This window comes from Ruditapes philippinarum, unplaced genomic scaffold, assembly GCF_026571515.1.
Source record: "Ruditapes philippinarum isolate M1 unplaced genomic scaffold, ASM2657151v2 ctg204_1_1_1_1, whole genome shotgun sequence".
NCBI classification, from domain to species: Eukaryota; Metazoa; Mollusca; class Bivalvia; order Venerida; family Veneridae; genus Ruditapes; species Ruditapes philippinarum.
The window spans coordinates 434,364-454,284 of NW_026854772.1; the positions used below are offsets into that span (position 1 = coordinate 434,364).

Consider the following 19,921-nt stretch of genomic DNA (forward strand, 5'->3'; position numbering starts at 1 on the left):
ATTTTAAATGTCAAAATAAAATCTTAACAAGCCTAACAAAATGCTGACAAACTTGTCAAAACTATTTTTTTTTGTTTTTTAAGCAAATTTGTGATAACTGACACTAATTCCGTCATTTAGTTTCATTGTTTTTGTCGAGTTGTTTTGAATGACGAGTGACGGCAGGAGGTCAGAAGTCGCACCAGGTGTCAGAATTTATCAGATTACCTGTATTTCAGAAAAACGTGTCAAAATGCTGTGTATATTTGTCGAGGATATCAACACAGGGCCCTGACCTGATAAAATCAAATACTGTAAACCGATTTTGATAATGCCCTTATAAACTAGTAAGTCCTTTTATTGTACACGAGGATGTGATTTGACATTTTGAGAAAGGTGGACAGTGATAAAGAGATCTTAAAACGACTGTTTTCTTTCAATGGAAGACATTCTTCTTCAAATTCTTGTAATTTTTGACACAAACATACACGTGAAGACCATCAAATGTTTTTATTGTATTTTTTTCTCATGAAATGAACTAAACATATCAGTTGGTAAAATAAAAACAAATATTTCAGGCTAGCATTAATTGGTAAATAAAAACAAAAAATTCAGACCCACCCTTTTAAAAGCCAAAGACACAATGTTTTCAGGTAAATTTGCTAAGCTTGGAATAATAGCATGCTACAATAAAATCAAATGTGGTTAAAGTGCTGGTTGCAATTTGATTATACCTTAAGATGTTTTTTTCTGAATTTTCATTAAATATAATATTCGTAACAAAAAATAAATTTACTACACAAAAATGTTTTTGAATGTTTGTTATTTTGTTGTAAACTGCCACTTTTAAAAGCATTTTCATTAAGACCTTCATCCTCCAAGTGTTTTAGAAAGTCTAAGTGAGCATTAAATAGGGAAATTTTTTTCCTCATGAAAATGTGATTTAGTGGTGTGTGACAAAAACTAGCCCATTATAGCATATGATTCCAGATTTAGCTATATCAACTTAAATACAAAGAAAATGAAGTTATATGACATGCTCCTCAACTTGTGTTCACAGTCAAACTAAGATTTTCAATTTGGTTGAATAAGTGCAGAATTTTTAATTGAACACTGACAGTGGTGTCCAAAAATTGTCCTTGAATTCGATCATGTGACATCCTGTATTGAACGCAATGTATTTGCAGGCATAATTGCAGGATGTTTTACAAGAGATGGAATTGCAAGGGGTAGTGCAATCAACAAGGGTAGTGCAATTATTCCAAAGAGGGTTACGATTTTGTCTTCAGGAAGCACTCAGGAGTAAAATTTTTGGTGATTTTTCACTAAGTTTCTCTTTATTGACATCAAATCCCAGAGGGGATGGACATTCCTAGTTAAAACCCAAAGGGGTGTTATGACCTAACATTTTAGCTTAACTTCTGTATTTTATAATAAACATGGAATAGACTGATCTAAATTCAAAGTAGGGCAATATAAAATCCATTTCACAAATTCAGCAGTTTAAAGTGACATTATGCTCATATTTTCATAGTCAAGTTGAGCTGAACTGTCTATATATTTCAAAATAAATTGACTGTTAAAATGGTGATTGACCAACAGTTCATTTTGGAAAATGTTAAGGATAACATTTAAATCTGCCTAAAATATAAAAAGACTGCCCCACTCTTTTTTATGAACTGAACGTTACAGGTAAATTCTGATGGATATTTTGGAAAAAATCATTTGGATCCATGCGTTGTTTATTGTTAATGTGAAATAATTTGTTATTATATTTAAATGAATTATGACAAAATGAAAACTTATTTTGACTTTCACCTGTTCACCCACTTATACCCTTAGATGGGCATAATGTCACTTTAAGGGGTAAAAATCTATAAAATGTAATTTATTCAGAATATGTGGTTCTCTTGTCTCATGAAAGCTGAAGTTATCTGTATTATTTTGATTTATTATCAACACTTATGTGTACAGCAACTGATTTATTCTTGCCTTTCTTCAAATATTGTGAATGCAAATACACTGATGGTTTGAGTTGAGACTTAAACTTATACGTTAAATGTCCAGGTTTTATTACACCCTGCAATCATTTAATATATTTATACCAGTAGTAGGAAATCTTGAGTTTCTATTATTTATAATGATCATTAAGGATTTCAACATGTCTCGCATTTTTGTTCTAAATTATTCAGAGCATGTGCATCACAGTTCAATTATTGATAATCATATGGAAAAAATAATTATCCATTGAGACTTTTGTTTATTTGTTTGTTGGGTATAACATCATAGCAACACATTACAGGTCAATTATGGCGACTTTCCAGCTTTACGACTGAAGGACCTTGGGTACCAAGCACCATACATAATTGTATACATGTACAAGCAGACAACTGAGTAGAACAATGACAACATTCCATAAGCTTAAGCTGGATTATCTAAGCTTCCTCACATGGCAGAATCCTAAGTCTCTAGTGGGATATAAACCTTCGGCGGTCAGGAGTAAAGCAGTTTGAAGTCAACAACCTTTAAACCACTTGGCCCCTGTGAGATGCCCAATCTATAGAGACACTCAGCTGAGTTTCCAATAATGAAGCACTAAATTCTAGGTCTTTCAAATTTTCGTGCAAGATGTTTGGTTCAGTAAGTTGCATTGAACGTAGATTTTAACACATTTCGTGTCATCTCTCGTTAACTTTGTCACCCTTAAACTCTGGGTTTCCAGGATAATTATATTTAGTTACCAGCAATTACCAATTTCCCCAAAAGTGATCCTGATGGTATGACGTCTGCAAGTTCAGTGGTTAGAGACAAAAGACCATAAGACTTGTATTACTCAATGTCCGAGATCAAATTCAACACCTTAGTGCTGTAATGGGTTAAGTCCTCCTAAATCTAATAGGAGTTAACCAGTTATACAACTGAGGTGACAATTTGTCACAGAGAAATTTTGTCAAAGATCCTGTCAAATTAAGATGCTTTCCTTAAATTATAGCATATATTAACGAAATACCGTAATTCATATCATCAACAATTACTTTAATGTCAGCTATATCATAGTTTAAACTCTCATCATATTAAATATAATCATTCAAATTTTTTAAGTACTTTAATCTTAAATATTCAACAAAATAATACTTTTTACAGCAATGTTCTTCTGGTATTTAAATTCAGTCACAACCTAGTTTTTTTTGGAGGGTACAAAAGGATAACTTATTTTTGCCACAGATTTGTTAAAATCGTGTGTTTTTTCTCTCTTTCTATGTACAACATTCAAATGAATTAAATATTACTTTACTATCAGCAAAGATTTTACATTCACATTGAATTTAAAGTGGTCTCACATCAGTAACCATCAATTCAACACAATATACTTCACTCCATTAACAATGTTACACACTCAGCAAAACTATTTTCTTCTATGAAGGTTATAATACGTTTAACAACAACTAAATAGTTTTTATTGGTGGTCAGGGGGACCACGACAGAACCTTCACATGAGTTAAAGCAACAGAGTTAGAATCGCCAACCTTCCGCGTACATGAAAGAATCGGATGACTGATTTATCATAAACTAGAAATGTGTCATCATGCCACGGATGCCCCCGCATGCAGCCCAAATTTCAAATGTTATAATATTTAGTTCCAAATTTGTTTGCACAAATTATTTTTTTCATTCTATGTTCAAAGCCCTTAAAACTTTTCAATGTTAACACAAACCATTTTTATACAATGTTCAAGGCACTGAAATTATTCAGTCTTAACCTTTTGAAAATAGCATATTGCATATTTGTAGCCAAAATAATATACATTTCCACAAAAGAATGAGTGCTGAAACTGAAAGTTCAAAATTTTTCCAACATTCAGGAAAGATAAGTTTGTCCAAAATCATTGAACAACGACCAAATTCCAACTTAAACTGCGAATTCCTTTGACATATCCATATGTCAATTATTCCTAAGATGTATCTATATATATAGAAAGGGACATAACTCTGCCAAAAAATCATCGAACCATGACCAAATTCCAACTTGACCTGCGAATTCCTTTGACATATCCATATGTCAATTTTGAGTTGAATATGTAACACTGTTGGGTTGATAATGAAGAGAAACTGTAAATTTCATATCATTTTCGAAGTGAAAGGGGCATTACTCTGCCAAAAATCATTGAACCATGACCAAATTCAAACTTGGCCTGCGCATTCCAAAAATATATCCATATGTCTAATTTGAGTTGAATGTGTAATATTGTTGGGGAGATAATAAACGGAAACTGAAAATTTCATATTATTTTTAAAGTGAAAGGGGCATAACTCTGCCAAAAATCATCGAACCATGACCAAATTTGAACTTGACCTGCGCTTTTCTTTGACATATCCATATGTCAAATTTGAGTTGAATGTGTAATACTGTTGGGGAGATAATAAACGGAAACTGAAAATTTCATATTATTTTCAAAGTAAAAGGGGCATAACTCTGCCAAAAATCATCGAACCATGACCAAATTCAACCTTGACCTGTATTTTCTCATGACATATCCATATGTCAAGTTTGAGTTGAATGTGGTGTACCATTGGGGAGATAATGAACGGAAACTGAAAATTTCATATTATTTTCAAAGTGAAAGGGGCATAACTCTGCCAAAAATCATCAAACCATGACCAAATTTGAACTTGACCTGCATATTCCTTTGACGTATCCATATGTTAAGTTTGAGTTGAATGTGTTGTACCATTGGGGAGTTAATGAACGGAAACTGAAAATTTCATATTATTTTCAAAGTAAAAGGGGCATTACTCTGCCAAAAATCATCAAACCATGACCAAATTTGAACTTGACCTGCATTTTCTCATGACATATCTATATGTCAAGTTTGAGTTGAATGTGTCGTACCGTTGGGGAGATAATGAACGGAAACTGAAAATTTCATATTATTTTCAAAGTAAAAGGGGCATAACTCTGCCAAAAATCATCGAACCATGACCAATTTCGAACTTAACCTGTATTTTCTCATGACATATCTATATGTCAAATTTGAGTTCAATATGTGCAACGGTTATTTAGATAATGAACGGAAACTGATGATGACGGAAGGACGGAAGGACGGAATGACGGAATTACGGAATGACGGAATGACGGAACAGGGTAACACTATATGCCCTTGCCATTATATGGCGGGGGCATAATGAGTAGAATTGCCAACCTTTCATACTTGAAAGAATCTGACTACCTGTTGTACATGAAAGAATCGGACGACTTGACTAATATTATCATGAGTAGAATCGCCAATCTTCTGTACTTGTCAGAAACAGATGACTGACTAATATCATAAATGAGAATCACCAACTTTCTATACATGAAATAATCTGTAAATGTCGAGCCTTGGTCCTGATCCTCAAAATGGACCTTTCCAGTGTTTATAGTTTTATGTAAATTGGCTAACTTGTTATCTAATTGCTACAATGAAATAATACATAGTCACTGGTTGACCTGGTTTGCACAAAAGAACATGTGGTTATGTTTGTGATACTGTTTGTGAGCAGTTGACCTAGCAATGAACGAAAAAGGTGTTGCTAAAATTTTGTTCCTCTATGAAAAACCGGAAAGGTCCATGAAATCAAATTGCCAATTTTCCTGTTTTTCATAATATACACTTTTCATTCCATTATATAAAGTTCATAGTTATGCTCATATATTTATTTAAAATGGGGTTTTATGCGGCATATGGTATCTAATATAAACATTACACCTTTAACATACAGAACTTTTGTAAAGAAGTGTAGGTATGTTTTTTGATTCAATTCATAATGAATTGTTATTTTTGCTGAATCATTCCCTACCAATAGTAGAAAATTGATGCATTTCATCCCCAGTTTTATTTTCTACTTTATCAATGTAAATTACATGTGCTAGAAATGATAATGTGGCGAATATAGCGAAATATATTTATAAACGAGTTCAAAAAAATCGTAAACCAAGAATTTTAATAGCTGATGACAACCCTTGGCAATTAAAAAGAGAATGCCCACCAATAAATGTGAAGATATTAAGAAAAATACAAACATCTGTTAAGTCGATTTCGTTGTTTATGTGTGAAAATCGTATTTCATTGAGATACGCAAAAAAGGAAAAGGACAAGGACGGCATCATTATCAACAAAGTTTATCACAACAAAATAACATCATATTTTGTGCAGGTGGCAATAAACGTTAAAAGTTTTTGTAAGTTTGTCTTGCATTTTACTAATTTATTGCAGTAAAAACTGAAATGCAAACTGTTTCCTTTACAACAAATGAGTGACAAAAACTTTGTTATCAACTTGAACAATCTTAAACATCTGTTTTGATTCTTTTGGAACCTTTCTTACTATTCGCCTCAAAGCAAACATACAAACATTAAATGATTTCTTAGTAGTAACAGGTCATGAGGTTTTAACCCATTTCAGGTGTGTGTGAATTTAAGTTCTACTTCACATTTCAGTTGCCCATATCTGCAACGTGACTGAATAATAAGTTGTTTAATTTCAGGGCGATGCAAAGATACATGTACAACAGTTGCTCCATTGTAGAAGCGTCACAGAGATACTTTTACATGCCCGGTGTGGAGCATTGTGAGATATGTGGGACTTCAGTTTTTTAGGTCTCGTCTTAAAACTTTTAGTACTTATTGGAGCAGAGGATTTAACCAGCATCCCCTGACAGGTCCTGCAGACATATGAGGGGTTTAACAATATGAGGCCAACAACCTTACGTCTTTCATATGCCAGCAGATTTCATAGCAGTTGACCATCGGCTTCTTTAACTTTTGGCTATAAACTATATTACAAATTATGTTAGCAGTTGTTAGCATTTTGTTATGTTTGTATTTACTTATGTCAGCATTTTGTTATGTCAGAAATTTACTTATGTCAGCATTTTGTTATGTCAGCATTTACTTGTCAGCATTTTGTTATGCAAATTTTGATGTAGAATTTAAACCAAAACTGTAAGTATTATTTTTTTAGTTTTGATTTTACCCCTTACATTGTTTAATCTTGGTATAATGATTACAGTGTATTTAGCTTTAACTTTGGAACAGTCAGCTATTGTAATATGGTGGGATTTCAATTTTCAGAACCATTTAAACCTTCCAAAATTCTAGTCCACCATCCACCAATTCCTTGGTCTGATTCCATCAAGTTCACAGTTTAAGGTTGAATGTTTATGCAGTGGCCTGGACCAGGCAAGAAGTGGTGAATGGTTTTGGTCATATTTTAATATTGACAACTCCATTTAAGATATTTAGCGTAATACTTAAAGGATTGAACTTACCTCAAAACATTTAGCATTATTCTTACAGTGGTCTATCATAAACTTTCTGTGGTTGTTTCTATCTTTACCCTGAAATAGACGAATAAAAATAATACAATAAACTTTGAATGGCAAAAAAATAATAGGTAAATATTTCATTTACGTACATAGATCTCCAAGTGGCTGTATTTTCTAATTTGTTACTACTGATAGCTTGATAATGTCGGAAATAAATTTGAATGTTATTGATTTATACAAGTGAACTACGTTTAGGAATTTAAGGTGATTTATGCCAAGACATATTAAACCATCCCTTTAAACAACCCTGATATAGAATGAAAATACCAAGTAAAATGGGAATGGTTAAGTGGTTTACACCTTACGTTTCTTTAACTTTCTTCATATTTCAAAATTATATAATTATAATTTCACCAATTTTATCTTTGTCTTAACATAAAGCCAGTCTTCTCAACCATCACTACATTTGAAGGTCAAAATGCCACTTTGACCAAGGTCAATTTTGTCAAAAAAGAGAACAATCTCTGCATTTATCCTTCAACCTGAAAATGTGACCTTGACCCAAAGATCAATTCTGTCATACCAAAAAGATTTTTTTCAAAGAACCTGCTGCTCTTTACATTTGACTTTCAACCTGGGAATGTGACCTTGACCAAGGAGATAATAAAATAAGATGTACTAAGATATGTAATGTATCATAGTTTGTGGACCTTTCTGTTGAAAATATGTCAGAGTTAAATCGTATACATATACATGCACAGTGCCTTAACTGGAGTGCAGGTATATGTTACCCGCACTCCAGAGCATTCCCATTGATTGGCTCATTTTTGCTGGGGTTTACTTATTGCGACGGCAGAGAAAGGAAAGCGACAGAAATTTCATATTCAGATGCTCGTTCATTGGTTACTTTTTTTCTGGGGTTTCATTATTGTGACAACAGGGAACGCGCTTTGATGTTTGACTATATATGATACAAAAGAGAAAGAACATCAAAACACTCAGCAATCTGATTTATACTCAGCCCCCTCATACAAATCAGATAGCCTCCTGTTTCGATGCTCTTTCTATTACTTAACCATTTGAATGCTCATGCATATAAAAACATAATCTTATGCCACCTTCAGAATAGTATTTAGCTCACTGACAGTGTAAATAGTCTGATCAATTTTATTTGGTTTGGTTTTAAGTCACACATCCATATACTGTCAAGGTCATATAATGATTTTCCAGCTTTATTAGTTAAGGTAGACTTCTTGTGGCCATCTATGTTACTTCAGACACAGGTTGGCTAATATCTATACCGACCATCTTCATATTCATCATTTTAAGACCCTTAATGACCTTTGACCTGTCACGTCCTTGGTATAAACTTTGACGTCATATAGGGTTAAAATCTTTCAGACTCTGTGGTCATTTCCTTAACGATAACCTTTAACGTGTGATTTTAATTGGTTGAAACATTCTTATGATTTTCCCTTCTGGCAAACAGGATATGAAAATTACCCGTGTATCTGAACGACCTTTCAACCTGAGTATACGGCACTTTTTGATATTACTCACTGCCGTCCAGTCATTCTTACACAGTCCTTATACGCAGCTGTAATTTTAACTCCCTTGTAACATTTGTCAACAAAAATAAATAACTGATACAAAAGATTGAAAATTGCACACACTTCAAGTCTAAATGTTAAAGTCATAGGACCGACATAGTAAATCCAAGATAAAACATGCCAATATAACAAGCAAACAATAGCAGGGGGCAGACAACAGATACACTTATATCTCTATGTAAGCATGGACTTTGACCCCTATGTACTTTGTCAAAATGCAACCCCTCTATAATATGTCATTTACACAACATTTCCTTCCTGCACTGCAGCTCTTCATCATTGGGTTAGACTAAGGGAAATGATACTTTCAAAAAGAAATTTATTTTAAAAGAAAATATCAGCACACAGTTTCTGTTAAAACAGGATATCCTTGTTTGTTTACATTTCATGTTAAAGGTGCATGACTCCAGATTCATGATAATGTTCATGAAAATGTTTGAATGTGCTTTTAAAAAGTAAAAGAAAGACAGTAATTTACACATTGCTGATATGGCACTAAAGATCTACGAAAAATTACCAATACAGGTCAGAATATGCAAAAATAACCCTTACTGTGTTAATTAAGTCACACAGTAGAAATAAGGTGATAAATACTGCAAAATCAGTCATTTGAATTGCATATGTAACATGTAAATTATTTATTTGAGGATTTATAAACATTTTTACTTTACTTTAGATCTATACTATTCATTTTTCTCAAGTTTGAATTACTTGAAATATTTTGGCTAATCTGGAGGCATGCAGCTTTAAGACTAACAGTGGCTTTAAAATGTTGCCAAATTTTTAGCCAAAAGTTAAGGTTACAAAGTCAGTAAGCACAATTATTTAAAAGAATTAATATAATAACTGTATATAGACCTAATTGTAATGGCAGATCCAATATCCTTTTGTTTTTACAAAAAAAACTTTTTCAATTTTTTTTCAATTTTGATTTTTTTCTAATGACAAAAAAACTGATCTATTGTACAAATTTTTTGCTATATCATATTAACCCTTGGAAAAAAAATCTGCCGGTGTTTCAAAAGACAGATCTTGATAATGAATGGCCGGTTTATTTTGCCGTTTTTTATTGCTTTACAGTATGTTAAAGTATCAAGTGATTTTTGGCACACTTTTATTTCATTCAAATATTTTAATTACCTTCCAACTGGTAACTCTATAAAAGATCGGATCTGCCAAAACATGACAAATCATTCTTTACTTGTAATTAACAGATGATTCCGGTCTTCATTGGGTCAACCGTTCAGTTGAACGGCAGGGGGGCACGCGTATTCAATTTCTTTAGCCTCGTGGATTAAAGCCAAAAAAGTCATTCATAATGATAGACATATGGTTAAATATATATAAAAGACAGCAACAGGCACTTAAATGATCATTAATGAGGACAGTATGCACGACCTACAAACAGTCAAAAGAAAACCTTCTCAATTTTTTGTACGACATTTTGAATGATTAAGCTATAATTTGAGAGATTCGAAAGATTTCACCATCATTTGCATTTTTACTGATTTAAAGTTTTTAATACCTTGTCGATAAGATACCATAATCTACTTATTTACTTTAAACGTGTTTGTAAACTGTTGAAATGATGGTCAGTAATGTTACATATTCTATATAAACCCATTTTTATGAATGAACATTCTGGGTTTAAAAAAAGGGCATATAACTTCTAAAAATATTGCTTTTCAGGCTTGTGTTACAATTTAAGTTTCATGTTCGACCCAATAAAATATTCTTCAGGTTTCATGTTGATAACTTTCATATGTTTTTAATCATTCCAAGCAATTTTGAAAAATCTATGAAAAAACGGACATATAACTCCGGAAAATATAGCTTTCAGAGTTATGCCCCTTCTCTTACAAAAGTTGCACTTTGTCAGGATTAGCAAGTATTGTATACAGTCATGTTTTATGTTGATATAAAAATTTCAATATGTTTGAATAATTGGCAACATTACAGATTTTTTCATGAAAACTTCATTGACAATGACAACACAGCAATCACTTATAATAGCGCAACTTTTTCTTTCAAAACAGATTGAGCTAAAAACAATCTTGTAAGGTCTATTAGTAACAATTTTCGGATGCCATTTTCGTGCTGTCTAACAGATTGAGGCTCAATATAATTAAATATATAATGCTGGTAGATTAATTTTGCATTTTCAATATTGAAATCCCTTTAACTTTGAATGGACTGTCCCAAATTCAAAGCAGGGCAAATCCATTATTACAAATTCAGTAGATTAAAGATTAATTTTTTTATAATTAATATGAATTTTGATGAACTGACAAGACAAAAACTCTCATGTTCTAAATATTGCAGTGTCACTTGGATGAATAATGTTATATTGTACCGAGCATTATATTATATATACATATATATCTAATATATCTTGGTTCAATACTTCTTCATAATTTTATACCATATAATTTTTTGTTTAAAAAAGCAAAGGACGTATACTATTTCAAGTATCGAAGCTTGAGAAAATATATGCATAAATGACAATAAAAATCAATCAATCATTTCTGAACTTTGTATGTCGATCCGTAAATAAATTGGAAAATTCATTCTTTAAAACCTATCTATCTATAAAGATTTCATATCAACTTACAAAATCCAACCTGCAGTCATGAATGAAGTTGGCTTTCCTCGTCAACAATACAAAGGTTCACGATTTGACATAGAAAGTCATTATTCATGATCAAGAGACAGTCTCGAATATTTGTCAATAAATAAATACAAAAGAAATTTCACACAGACGGTTGTCTCTGATTGGTATTCTCAATGAAAGTTATAAATACGTGTTGTAAGCATTTCCAATTGCTATTACAAACTTGCAAAGACGTATGTAAATAAAATGCTAATAGGCAAAATGAGATGTTATTTTAGAGCCATTTAAAGATAGGGCGTTCAACTTTTTTTTTTCTCCCCCCCAATTTCATAATAGGCTGGTTTATCCTTTTTATAAAATGATCAGTAAATAGGACAATGAATAAAATAAAATGTTTAAATTTCAGAATTAAAATGTTTTGTTTAACAGTATATTATGATTTATTTATTTCTATAAACTGGTTTTGAGACTCACTGTGGTTTGATGCAATAAAAATTAACCAGTGTTAAATTTGAATATGAAATTTTATAAAGAAGTGAATTATTATTAAATGTTCAATACTTATAGAATATGAACAAAAAAAAAACAATTTTATTTTTAGAAATTATGAATCACAAGATGTATCAAAATTAAAGATATCAACAGATGTTTTGAATTCCTATATTTTCAATATTGTTATATAATAATTTTGTCTAAATAAGTAAATTAATTAATTCATTTTAAGATTTAAGTTGCTTTACTTCATACAAGTTGCCCAGGTTGCTATACAGGTGAGTACTTGAAACCCAAAAGCCGGGCTGTGGAGTGACTTAATTAATGCTGTGCTACACAATTTAATTAGTAGATTTAGTAACTTTATTTCATCTTGAAGGATTAAATAAACAGATGAGAACAAAGATTTCCCGATTCCAAAATGCTGGTAAAGCACCATGCATGACATCAATGGCTTGGAGTCCCATATAAACAATTCATGTTTGACCAAAGGCGAAATTCAGCAGCTTTATAATGGTTGAGTAAGACCTCAGGTGCCTGACTGGGGCTCTGCATTTATTATTTCATGCACAAACAGACACGAGTAAAACCACTGACCAATGAAACAGTGTAACTTAGTAACAGAACCATAACTGCAACCTACCATAATTGAACGTTTCATAGAACAATATACTTCAAATATGCAGCAGTCAATAGAAAAACTTAGGGCAATGCCAATGAGCTGAGGAAATGAGCAATGTTCATTGCAGTATATTTTCATTTAAGGTTTACTAGGGATCATTGATTACAGCACTTTTAATTGTTGAAAATTGAGTACCGCTCATGCAGGTGCTAGTGGGCACGAGGGATGTTGCTCTTTTTCATTATCTCTCATTAAACCGAGTCTGCAATTTTCATGTAATTTTGTTGATTTTAATGCTTCCGAGGGTCATCACTCAGGGTTATATTATAATAGTTCAACAGAATACCAGGGGGACAAAAGGGGGTTGGTGTGGGGGCGCGGGGCCTCTTTACAACTGACTTTCCCTATATCAATTTATTACTTAATAAAGTATATATATACGTACAAAACTGCACTATCAGCAAATCCTGAACCAAAACCAAAATTAGACGCCATAATACACAAAATTACCCATTTATTTCTTATATGACTATATAAATAAGAAAAATGATAATAGAATCTAATAATGTGCAAAAAAACACTGTATGTTCTCCTGCCTTAACTTCAAGGAATGATCTATTTTTCATATCACTATTTTATTAGATAGACACGATTCATTTTAAGACAAGAATAAGCCGTACAAATATGTATACCTCCGTGGGGGAGATTCTGCACCACAAAGACCTTTTCTCTCTGTCTCTTCTAATTCACACATTTCTATATTTTTTTTTGAAAACATATTAAATTCTGATCTTTAAACATTTTAACTATTGGGTTATTACTGTCACAAATATTTGTGAATTATATACATTTTTTTTCTCTTCGTCTCTACTGCCCTAGCTCGGCCCAATGCTATCTTATCTATTATAAACATAATGTATAATTTATATAAAGTAAGAAAACAAGTCAAGATTTAAGAATGAGCTTTTTCTTAGAGATCAGCCATGTGACAAAGTTCTAGATCGTGACCTTTGACAATAGATTGAATTTTAAAATCATCTTACTCAAGTGTTCAAATAACGTTTGAGGAAATACTTTTGATAATTAATATATTAACCACCTGCCATTGTAGAGTAAATCCACTGATGACTCCATACTTTGAGGTGGTACACAACCCTCACATGCGGGTATGATGGCTCATAGCTCGGCTCCTATAGCCCGCCCACAGTCTGCAAATTTGTCAACATTAAATTTGTTTGTTTCCGAATTGGCTCCTTACGTCACACCGAGGTCATAGTAGCTAGGTCATTAATATTAACATCCCAGCGCGTCTTAGCGACGTTCGAGGCCGCCGCGCACGTCCTGCCCCCTCAACCACTCTTCCCTGGTTTAGGAAGACCCTCACGGTTGCCCTTCCGCTGCATATATTTACAGATCACGAACAGGCATCTGAGTTAAGAACCATTGACGTTCCGTAAGCTAGCTGAAATAGCTTCTTAATACATAAAAGAATCCAAAGTCCCTGTCAGGATTCGAACCCACAGCGATGAGGGGCAAGCAGTTCGAAAAATGTCAAATAAAAGCTGTGGAAGCACAATTCCACCTAAAATACAATTTATATCTTCCATAATTCAACTGGGGCATTTATGATAATTAAATCAGAAAGATATGCAAAGAATAATTGAGAAATATAAATATAACTAAAAATATACATGTAATTGAAAATTGTATTATTGTGCTATTCTTAGCCCGATTTGAGATTTTAGTCCTTTTATCACAATTATAATAATTTATTCTTGAAAAATGCAGTGGGGTGATACATTTAATCTGAAATTTTGCACTTAAGTTGCTGGTCTACATGTATATATGGCTACATCAAATGAAACATACATGTAATTATTAATTATTTTCATTATTAGCCTTTAAGTTTGAGTGGGATAATCAAACTAAATCTGCCCCTTTTAAAATGATGCCCTTTTATTACAAAAAACATGCATTCCAAGCTCCAAATGATCGAATAGGGAGACAATGGACTTTAATGGAATAAAAATAATATATGCAAAGCAGACAAGAGGGTTATAACATTTTTTTTGCTCCACTTTTTACTAAACGAAAAGCGGAGCTGACATAAACTGGCTCTGAGACTGACAATAGAATTATAAAATTCTGCGATTTTCCAAGTTGCCCATTTATATAGGCATTTTCTTCGGGGGGGGGGGGCCTGCAGTCCTGATCGGGAATAATCAACATGACCGCTCAGTTGGCAAGTGACACCGCTACTCGAAGTGACTGTGAGCACAATTCAGTTAGACTGTATTTGGTGTTTAAAAGTTGTCACTGCTTGCAAGGGGTTTCCCCTTTCTAAAAATTTTTGTCACAGGGGGATGTTGTGGGGAGATAAAAAACATGACCGTTGTTGGCAAGTGACACCGTTACTCAGAAGTGACCGTTAGCAGAAGTTAGACTGTATTTTAGAAGTTGTCATTGCTCGCAAGGGATTTCCCCTTTCCAAATATTTCTGTCACTGAAAAATACCACTAACTGTATAATAAATCAATTAACCTGCCTTTTCTCTATAAAGAACATATCATTCCCTTGGTGCTAGCCGAAATAAATCTTCACTTTAAGTGTCAGCCATATTTCTGTTTATTATATGGCTATAAATAGAAAATCACACTTAATTCTTCATTGATAATACTAGTAACCCAATTTAATTCAGAAATAAATTCTAGGAGATTCTTCATAAATTCAATACTCAGATAATGTACTTAAAAAGGAGTTTAAGATCGTAACAATATTTCTTTATTAACACTCAAGAACATTGTAAAACTCTGCTGATTCAGTATTTTAATAAAACTTTTATGCATAAATTTTTTAAAGTAAATTAAGAAGTCACATACAAGATAACAGCACTACAAGAGTCCAGCTGTGCTAATAATGGATTGTTATAAATTTACTGAAAATCAAAATCAAACAAAATCATTCAGGCCAGTCAAAACAATATCAATGTTTCCCTTGCCATGACTTAAAAGCTTTACCATGCTATATATCTTAAATGGGCTTCAGACCATCGTTCATTCTGGAAAACTTTTCAGTATAATATATTATTACTTACTGAATAGCAAATATAGTGAACATTATGAGCAGACGCCATGAATTTGCCAGCTGATCTTGGTCAATGCACTGGCCACAATTGTAAAATTACTTGATGTCAACATGCTGAAGGTTATATATATTGTTATCCAGAATGCATGCAAATGCCGGTTTACTAGTACTCCATTTAATCCTGGGCTACAAACAATCTTTACCCACTTAACAGCTTTACGGTACCTTAAAATAATTATGTGGAGTTATTGCCATGACCCTCTCATCCAGATTTGGCTTTGCTTAACCTTTTCATTAAGGTCAATTGTTTCACAATGGAGTGATGAAAAGAGTGGCGGCGTGGCTGAGTGGTTAACGTGTTGGATTAGTAACCTAAGGATTGCTGACTGCGTGGGTTCAAACCCCTTTTAGGGGCAAGCCGGTGTTTCCTTCAGCAAGAAACGTTACATTAATTGCGTCTAGTACTGGTTGGTTCCAAGAACAGTTTCGAGTGTTTTAATAAACTTATAGCTTCCAACACAATCAAACTAAAATAAATTTGTATAAGCTAATGCATTGCGCTTATTTATTACGTATACTGGGTATAAATTAAAAAGTTTGAATGAACTTAGATTGGCAATTTAATAACTGCATATGCAAAGTTCCAGAGTATCTTAATTAGCATAGGGTTAGACTAAGCTAAAATATTTGGTTTTTACAAAACATAATTTTTCTAGTTAGATTTCAAAAATAAGAATACTAGATATTGTTGAAAGTTTCGGAAACCAAAGATATTATTTACATCACTATGTTCTGGATCAATTATAATATTCTTTTGTTTGGCCAGGTGAATTTTGTGGGCAGGTTGCAGGAGGGTAAACAAACAATATTTTATAATTGGCCTCATACTATAAGATAATTCACAGCATGTTTGTTAGATTAACTAAGAAAGCAAACAACAAAAATTCAACTCGCCTTAAATCACCACCTGCATAGCCGATCCAGCCTAAAGGCATATAAGGCCAGCATAATGCAACGCATGATAAAATAACATAAATAATGCCTGGTTAAAGAATAACACTTACATGACAATAAAATTCTTAAAACAGACATCTTTCTACTTATTTTGTGGAAATTTACCATAAACAATTGGAGAATTCTGAGTAACATGTGCCAAATCTTTGGGGAAAATTGATGTCAATGTCTAAGATCAACGGTCATGGGAGAAATTTCGCCTCTGAGAGCCTGCCATGCCCAAGGATTGAACCAGTGACCCCTGGAATACAAATCTGATGCTTTCCCTATTGAGCTATGAAGTCTGACTTTAAATAGCAAATATTTTTACTACCATACAGTATGGTTAAATAAAATCCATTGGCCTAATTACAAAACTTTGGTTTAATTATCTTCATGGGCTTAATTGACATTCAAATTTAGAAGTTTTGAATAAAAAAAAACAGTAATTAGCCTTTAGAGTGGGGGTTTATCTTGAATTGAGACAAATTACTATTACTAAGTCATTTAAATAGACTTCTGATAAAATTAATGTAAAAATTCATTCTGCTGGTCACTGAGGAATGATGGTTAAAAATAAAAACAGTTTTGTGGGGCAACAATTATTTATGTAAGATGTCAGTACCAGCTGACTGCACTTTCACTCAGAAAATGTTGGCTAATATCATACTGGGCAAAGTTATAGTCACTCTTTTTTTTCTTTTTTTTTTTAAAGTAATTAACTTGGGCTCAAGAAAAACATTAATCATTATGACCCAAATTTGAAATGTGCACTCAAATTGGGTTAAGAATTTAGCACGAAAATACAATTTTAAATTTATTTTCAAGGAATGTCAATGCATATTTCTTTATCATCTTTTGCATAATTATCTTTCTGTTTTCAGTGTCACGTCAGCTCGCTGTGTCACGTCTACTCGTATTATGTAAGAAATTCATTTTTTTTCCGACTTTTGAACCTCGGATTTGGCTTTTGAACCTCGGATTTAGAGTTCCTTTAAAGCAAATTATTTTGAATCTGAATTGATTGTGAAATTTATATTCTTGAATCAAATAATTTATTTAAATGGTTTATGACACATTATTAATCACTTTAATGGGACAAAACTAAGCACAACTTAACAACATGTCATTTTGAACACAAAAAAAAAAACAACGAAAATTAAAATCTAGGACAGTTTCAAATTTGTTTTAAAGTTGCCATTAAAAGTTTGAAATGTCAGTTTGATATTTTAAACAGCACATTATATTGCATCAATGTATAGGAATGTTTATTTAGCGCTATGTCGAATAAATACATTGAAATGTGCCAGAAAAGCAAGATATGCAGATTTCTTTTTTTTTTCTTTTAAAGCAAAGCACATAGAAATCCCCTTTAATCGATACATTGACTACTAAAATGCATAAAATTTGGACCAAAGTTGCTGTTTACATGTAAATGAAAACTGCTCCGGTTTGTCGTGTAAGCATTTAATGTAAAATGAAAGCAAGAATTAATCCTGTTTTAATATTTCATTTGAAGTAGAAAAAACATCATTAACATAACTGTAGGACACTGATGACTCGTACCTGGGGCTCATTTTTTTTTTCCACTAAAGCCAACGTCTTTTACTCAATGATGATTTTTTTCTCGCTGACAATTATTTGTAAAAAGGTTAATTATTTCAGATTTTTTTTAAATTTATAATTTAAGAATTTAAAGTCTGAAATCTAATGGCTTTACTGCTGGTAAATATCTTGCATAATTTTCTTCTTGCATAAGTTGTCTATCATAATGTTAGTGTCTAAATATTGCTTCTTGCAGAAATTTTACGTATCAACTTCTGAATGTATCTTAATTTAATTGCTTAATTCTTTTAGAAAATTTCCAATTCCTGAATTTCCTGCTGAAATTATGCCTTGCTTAGTTCTTGCATAAATCTTTCACTAGATGTTGAATACATCTTGGTTTATTCTTGCATTAAGTTCCAATTTCTGCTGAATCTCCAGCACTTAGTTTTTGCAGAAACCTTGCACTTACTTCTAAATGTACCTTGTATCCTTAAGAACATTTTTTTTTGCTTTGGTTTAAATTAAGCAAATAGTTTATTAATAACTGTTAAGAGAATAATTAAAAATACAAGTAGACAACTACATTATTTTAATTTTCTTGAAAAAAAAGTATTGGCTGTGACATAAACAATGTATTGGAAGTTGTGCTGCTGATTTGCAGAAATTAATTGCTTTTTGATCATAAATTCTGCTTGTAGATTCCCTCCCGAAGAAACAAAACCAAGAAATCATTCTTGAACATCGTATTATATGATGATGATCTAACACCCCAGTGAATTGCAAATAAGCTGCATAAATTATAAACCTGTTCTGCTTTTAAGAATTAAATTTCATCATATTCAGCAGATTCATTATACCTTTAAAATGTCATGGTGTTACATCATAACCTTATCATGCTGTGTTTAAAGATTTGAATTGCAGATACTCGGTCGGAGGAAGCCTGTCGTTGCTTTAAACACGCTGAGTCATATTTCACATATAATTTATAACGAGTGTCAATCGTCAATTCGAACCATCTCTCCTATTACACAGTTATCAACTTCTACTGTGAAATTCATGTCTCAAGTCACTGATTACTGATAGTCAGATCTCAATTCCCTTTTGTCATTTACAATATAATATGTATTTATAGATCTATATACAAGTTTGGTTCTGAAGAAAGTGTAGGTCTTATTATATACTCAGCTTTCTGTATACGCCAGTACTGGCATTATATGTACAGGAAAATCACACACAAAAATCGGCATGTCACTGCAGTCAGCACTCGAACCATGGGTCTCTGGATTGCCAGTCCAGTATGCTACACCACAGTGGTCATTGCATTTTCTTTGATATATTTAAGATATTTAGCTGTACTGTCAGTCTGCTACGTCATCCCTTTCATTACAATTAAGTGGCGAGCTATATACATATTTGTAACCCTACTAGGAATCAAGTCCTGATGATTCCTGAATTAACAGGTCACAGACACAATTTACAATTTTGGGCTTCTAATTTCATTGGTAACGATTTCATCTTCAAGAATCAACAAATTTCCCACACTCAGTTTACACAATGCTTAGTTTGTATTACAATGAAACTTAATTATTAAAGAACAGGACTAACATCTCTCCCCCCTAAACATGAGCATTTCATCAAGCATTCTATAAATCATTCAAGAAAAATAGTATGTGCACT

The 19,921-nt window shown here is 32.5% G+C and overlaps 1 protein-coding gene across 1 annotated transcript in view; it reads right to left on the reverse strand.

The window, feature by feature from the left end:
• Window positions 1-19,921, reverse strand: part of LOC132741020 (anosmin-1-like) — a 43,815-nt gene that overhangs the window by 20,647 nt on the left and 3,247 nt on the right. Inside the window, exon 2 of the mRNA XM_060729098.1 lies at window positions 7,288-7,356. Within this exon, the coding sequence (XP_060585081.1) occupies window positions 7,288-7,356 (69 nt within the window). The remainder of the gene's footprint in view (window positions 1-7,287; window positions 7,357-19,921) is intronic.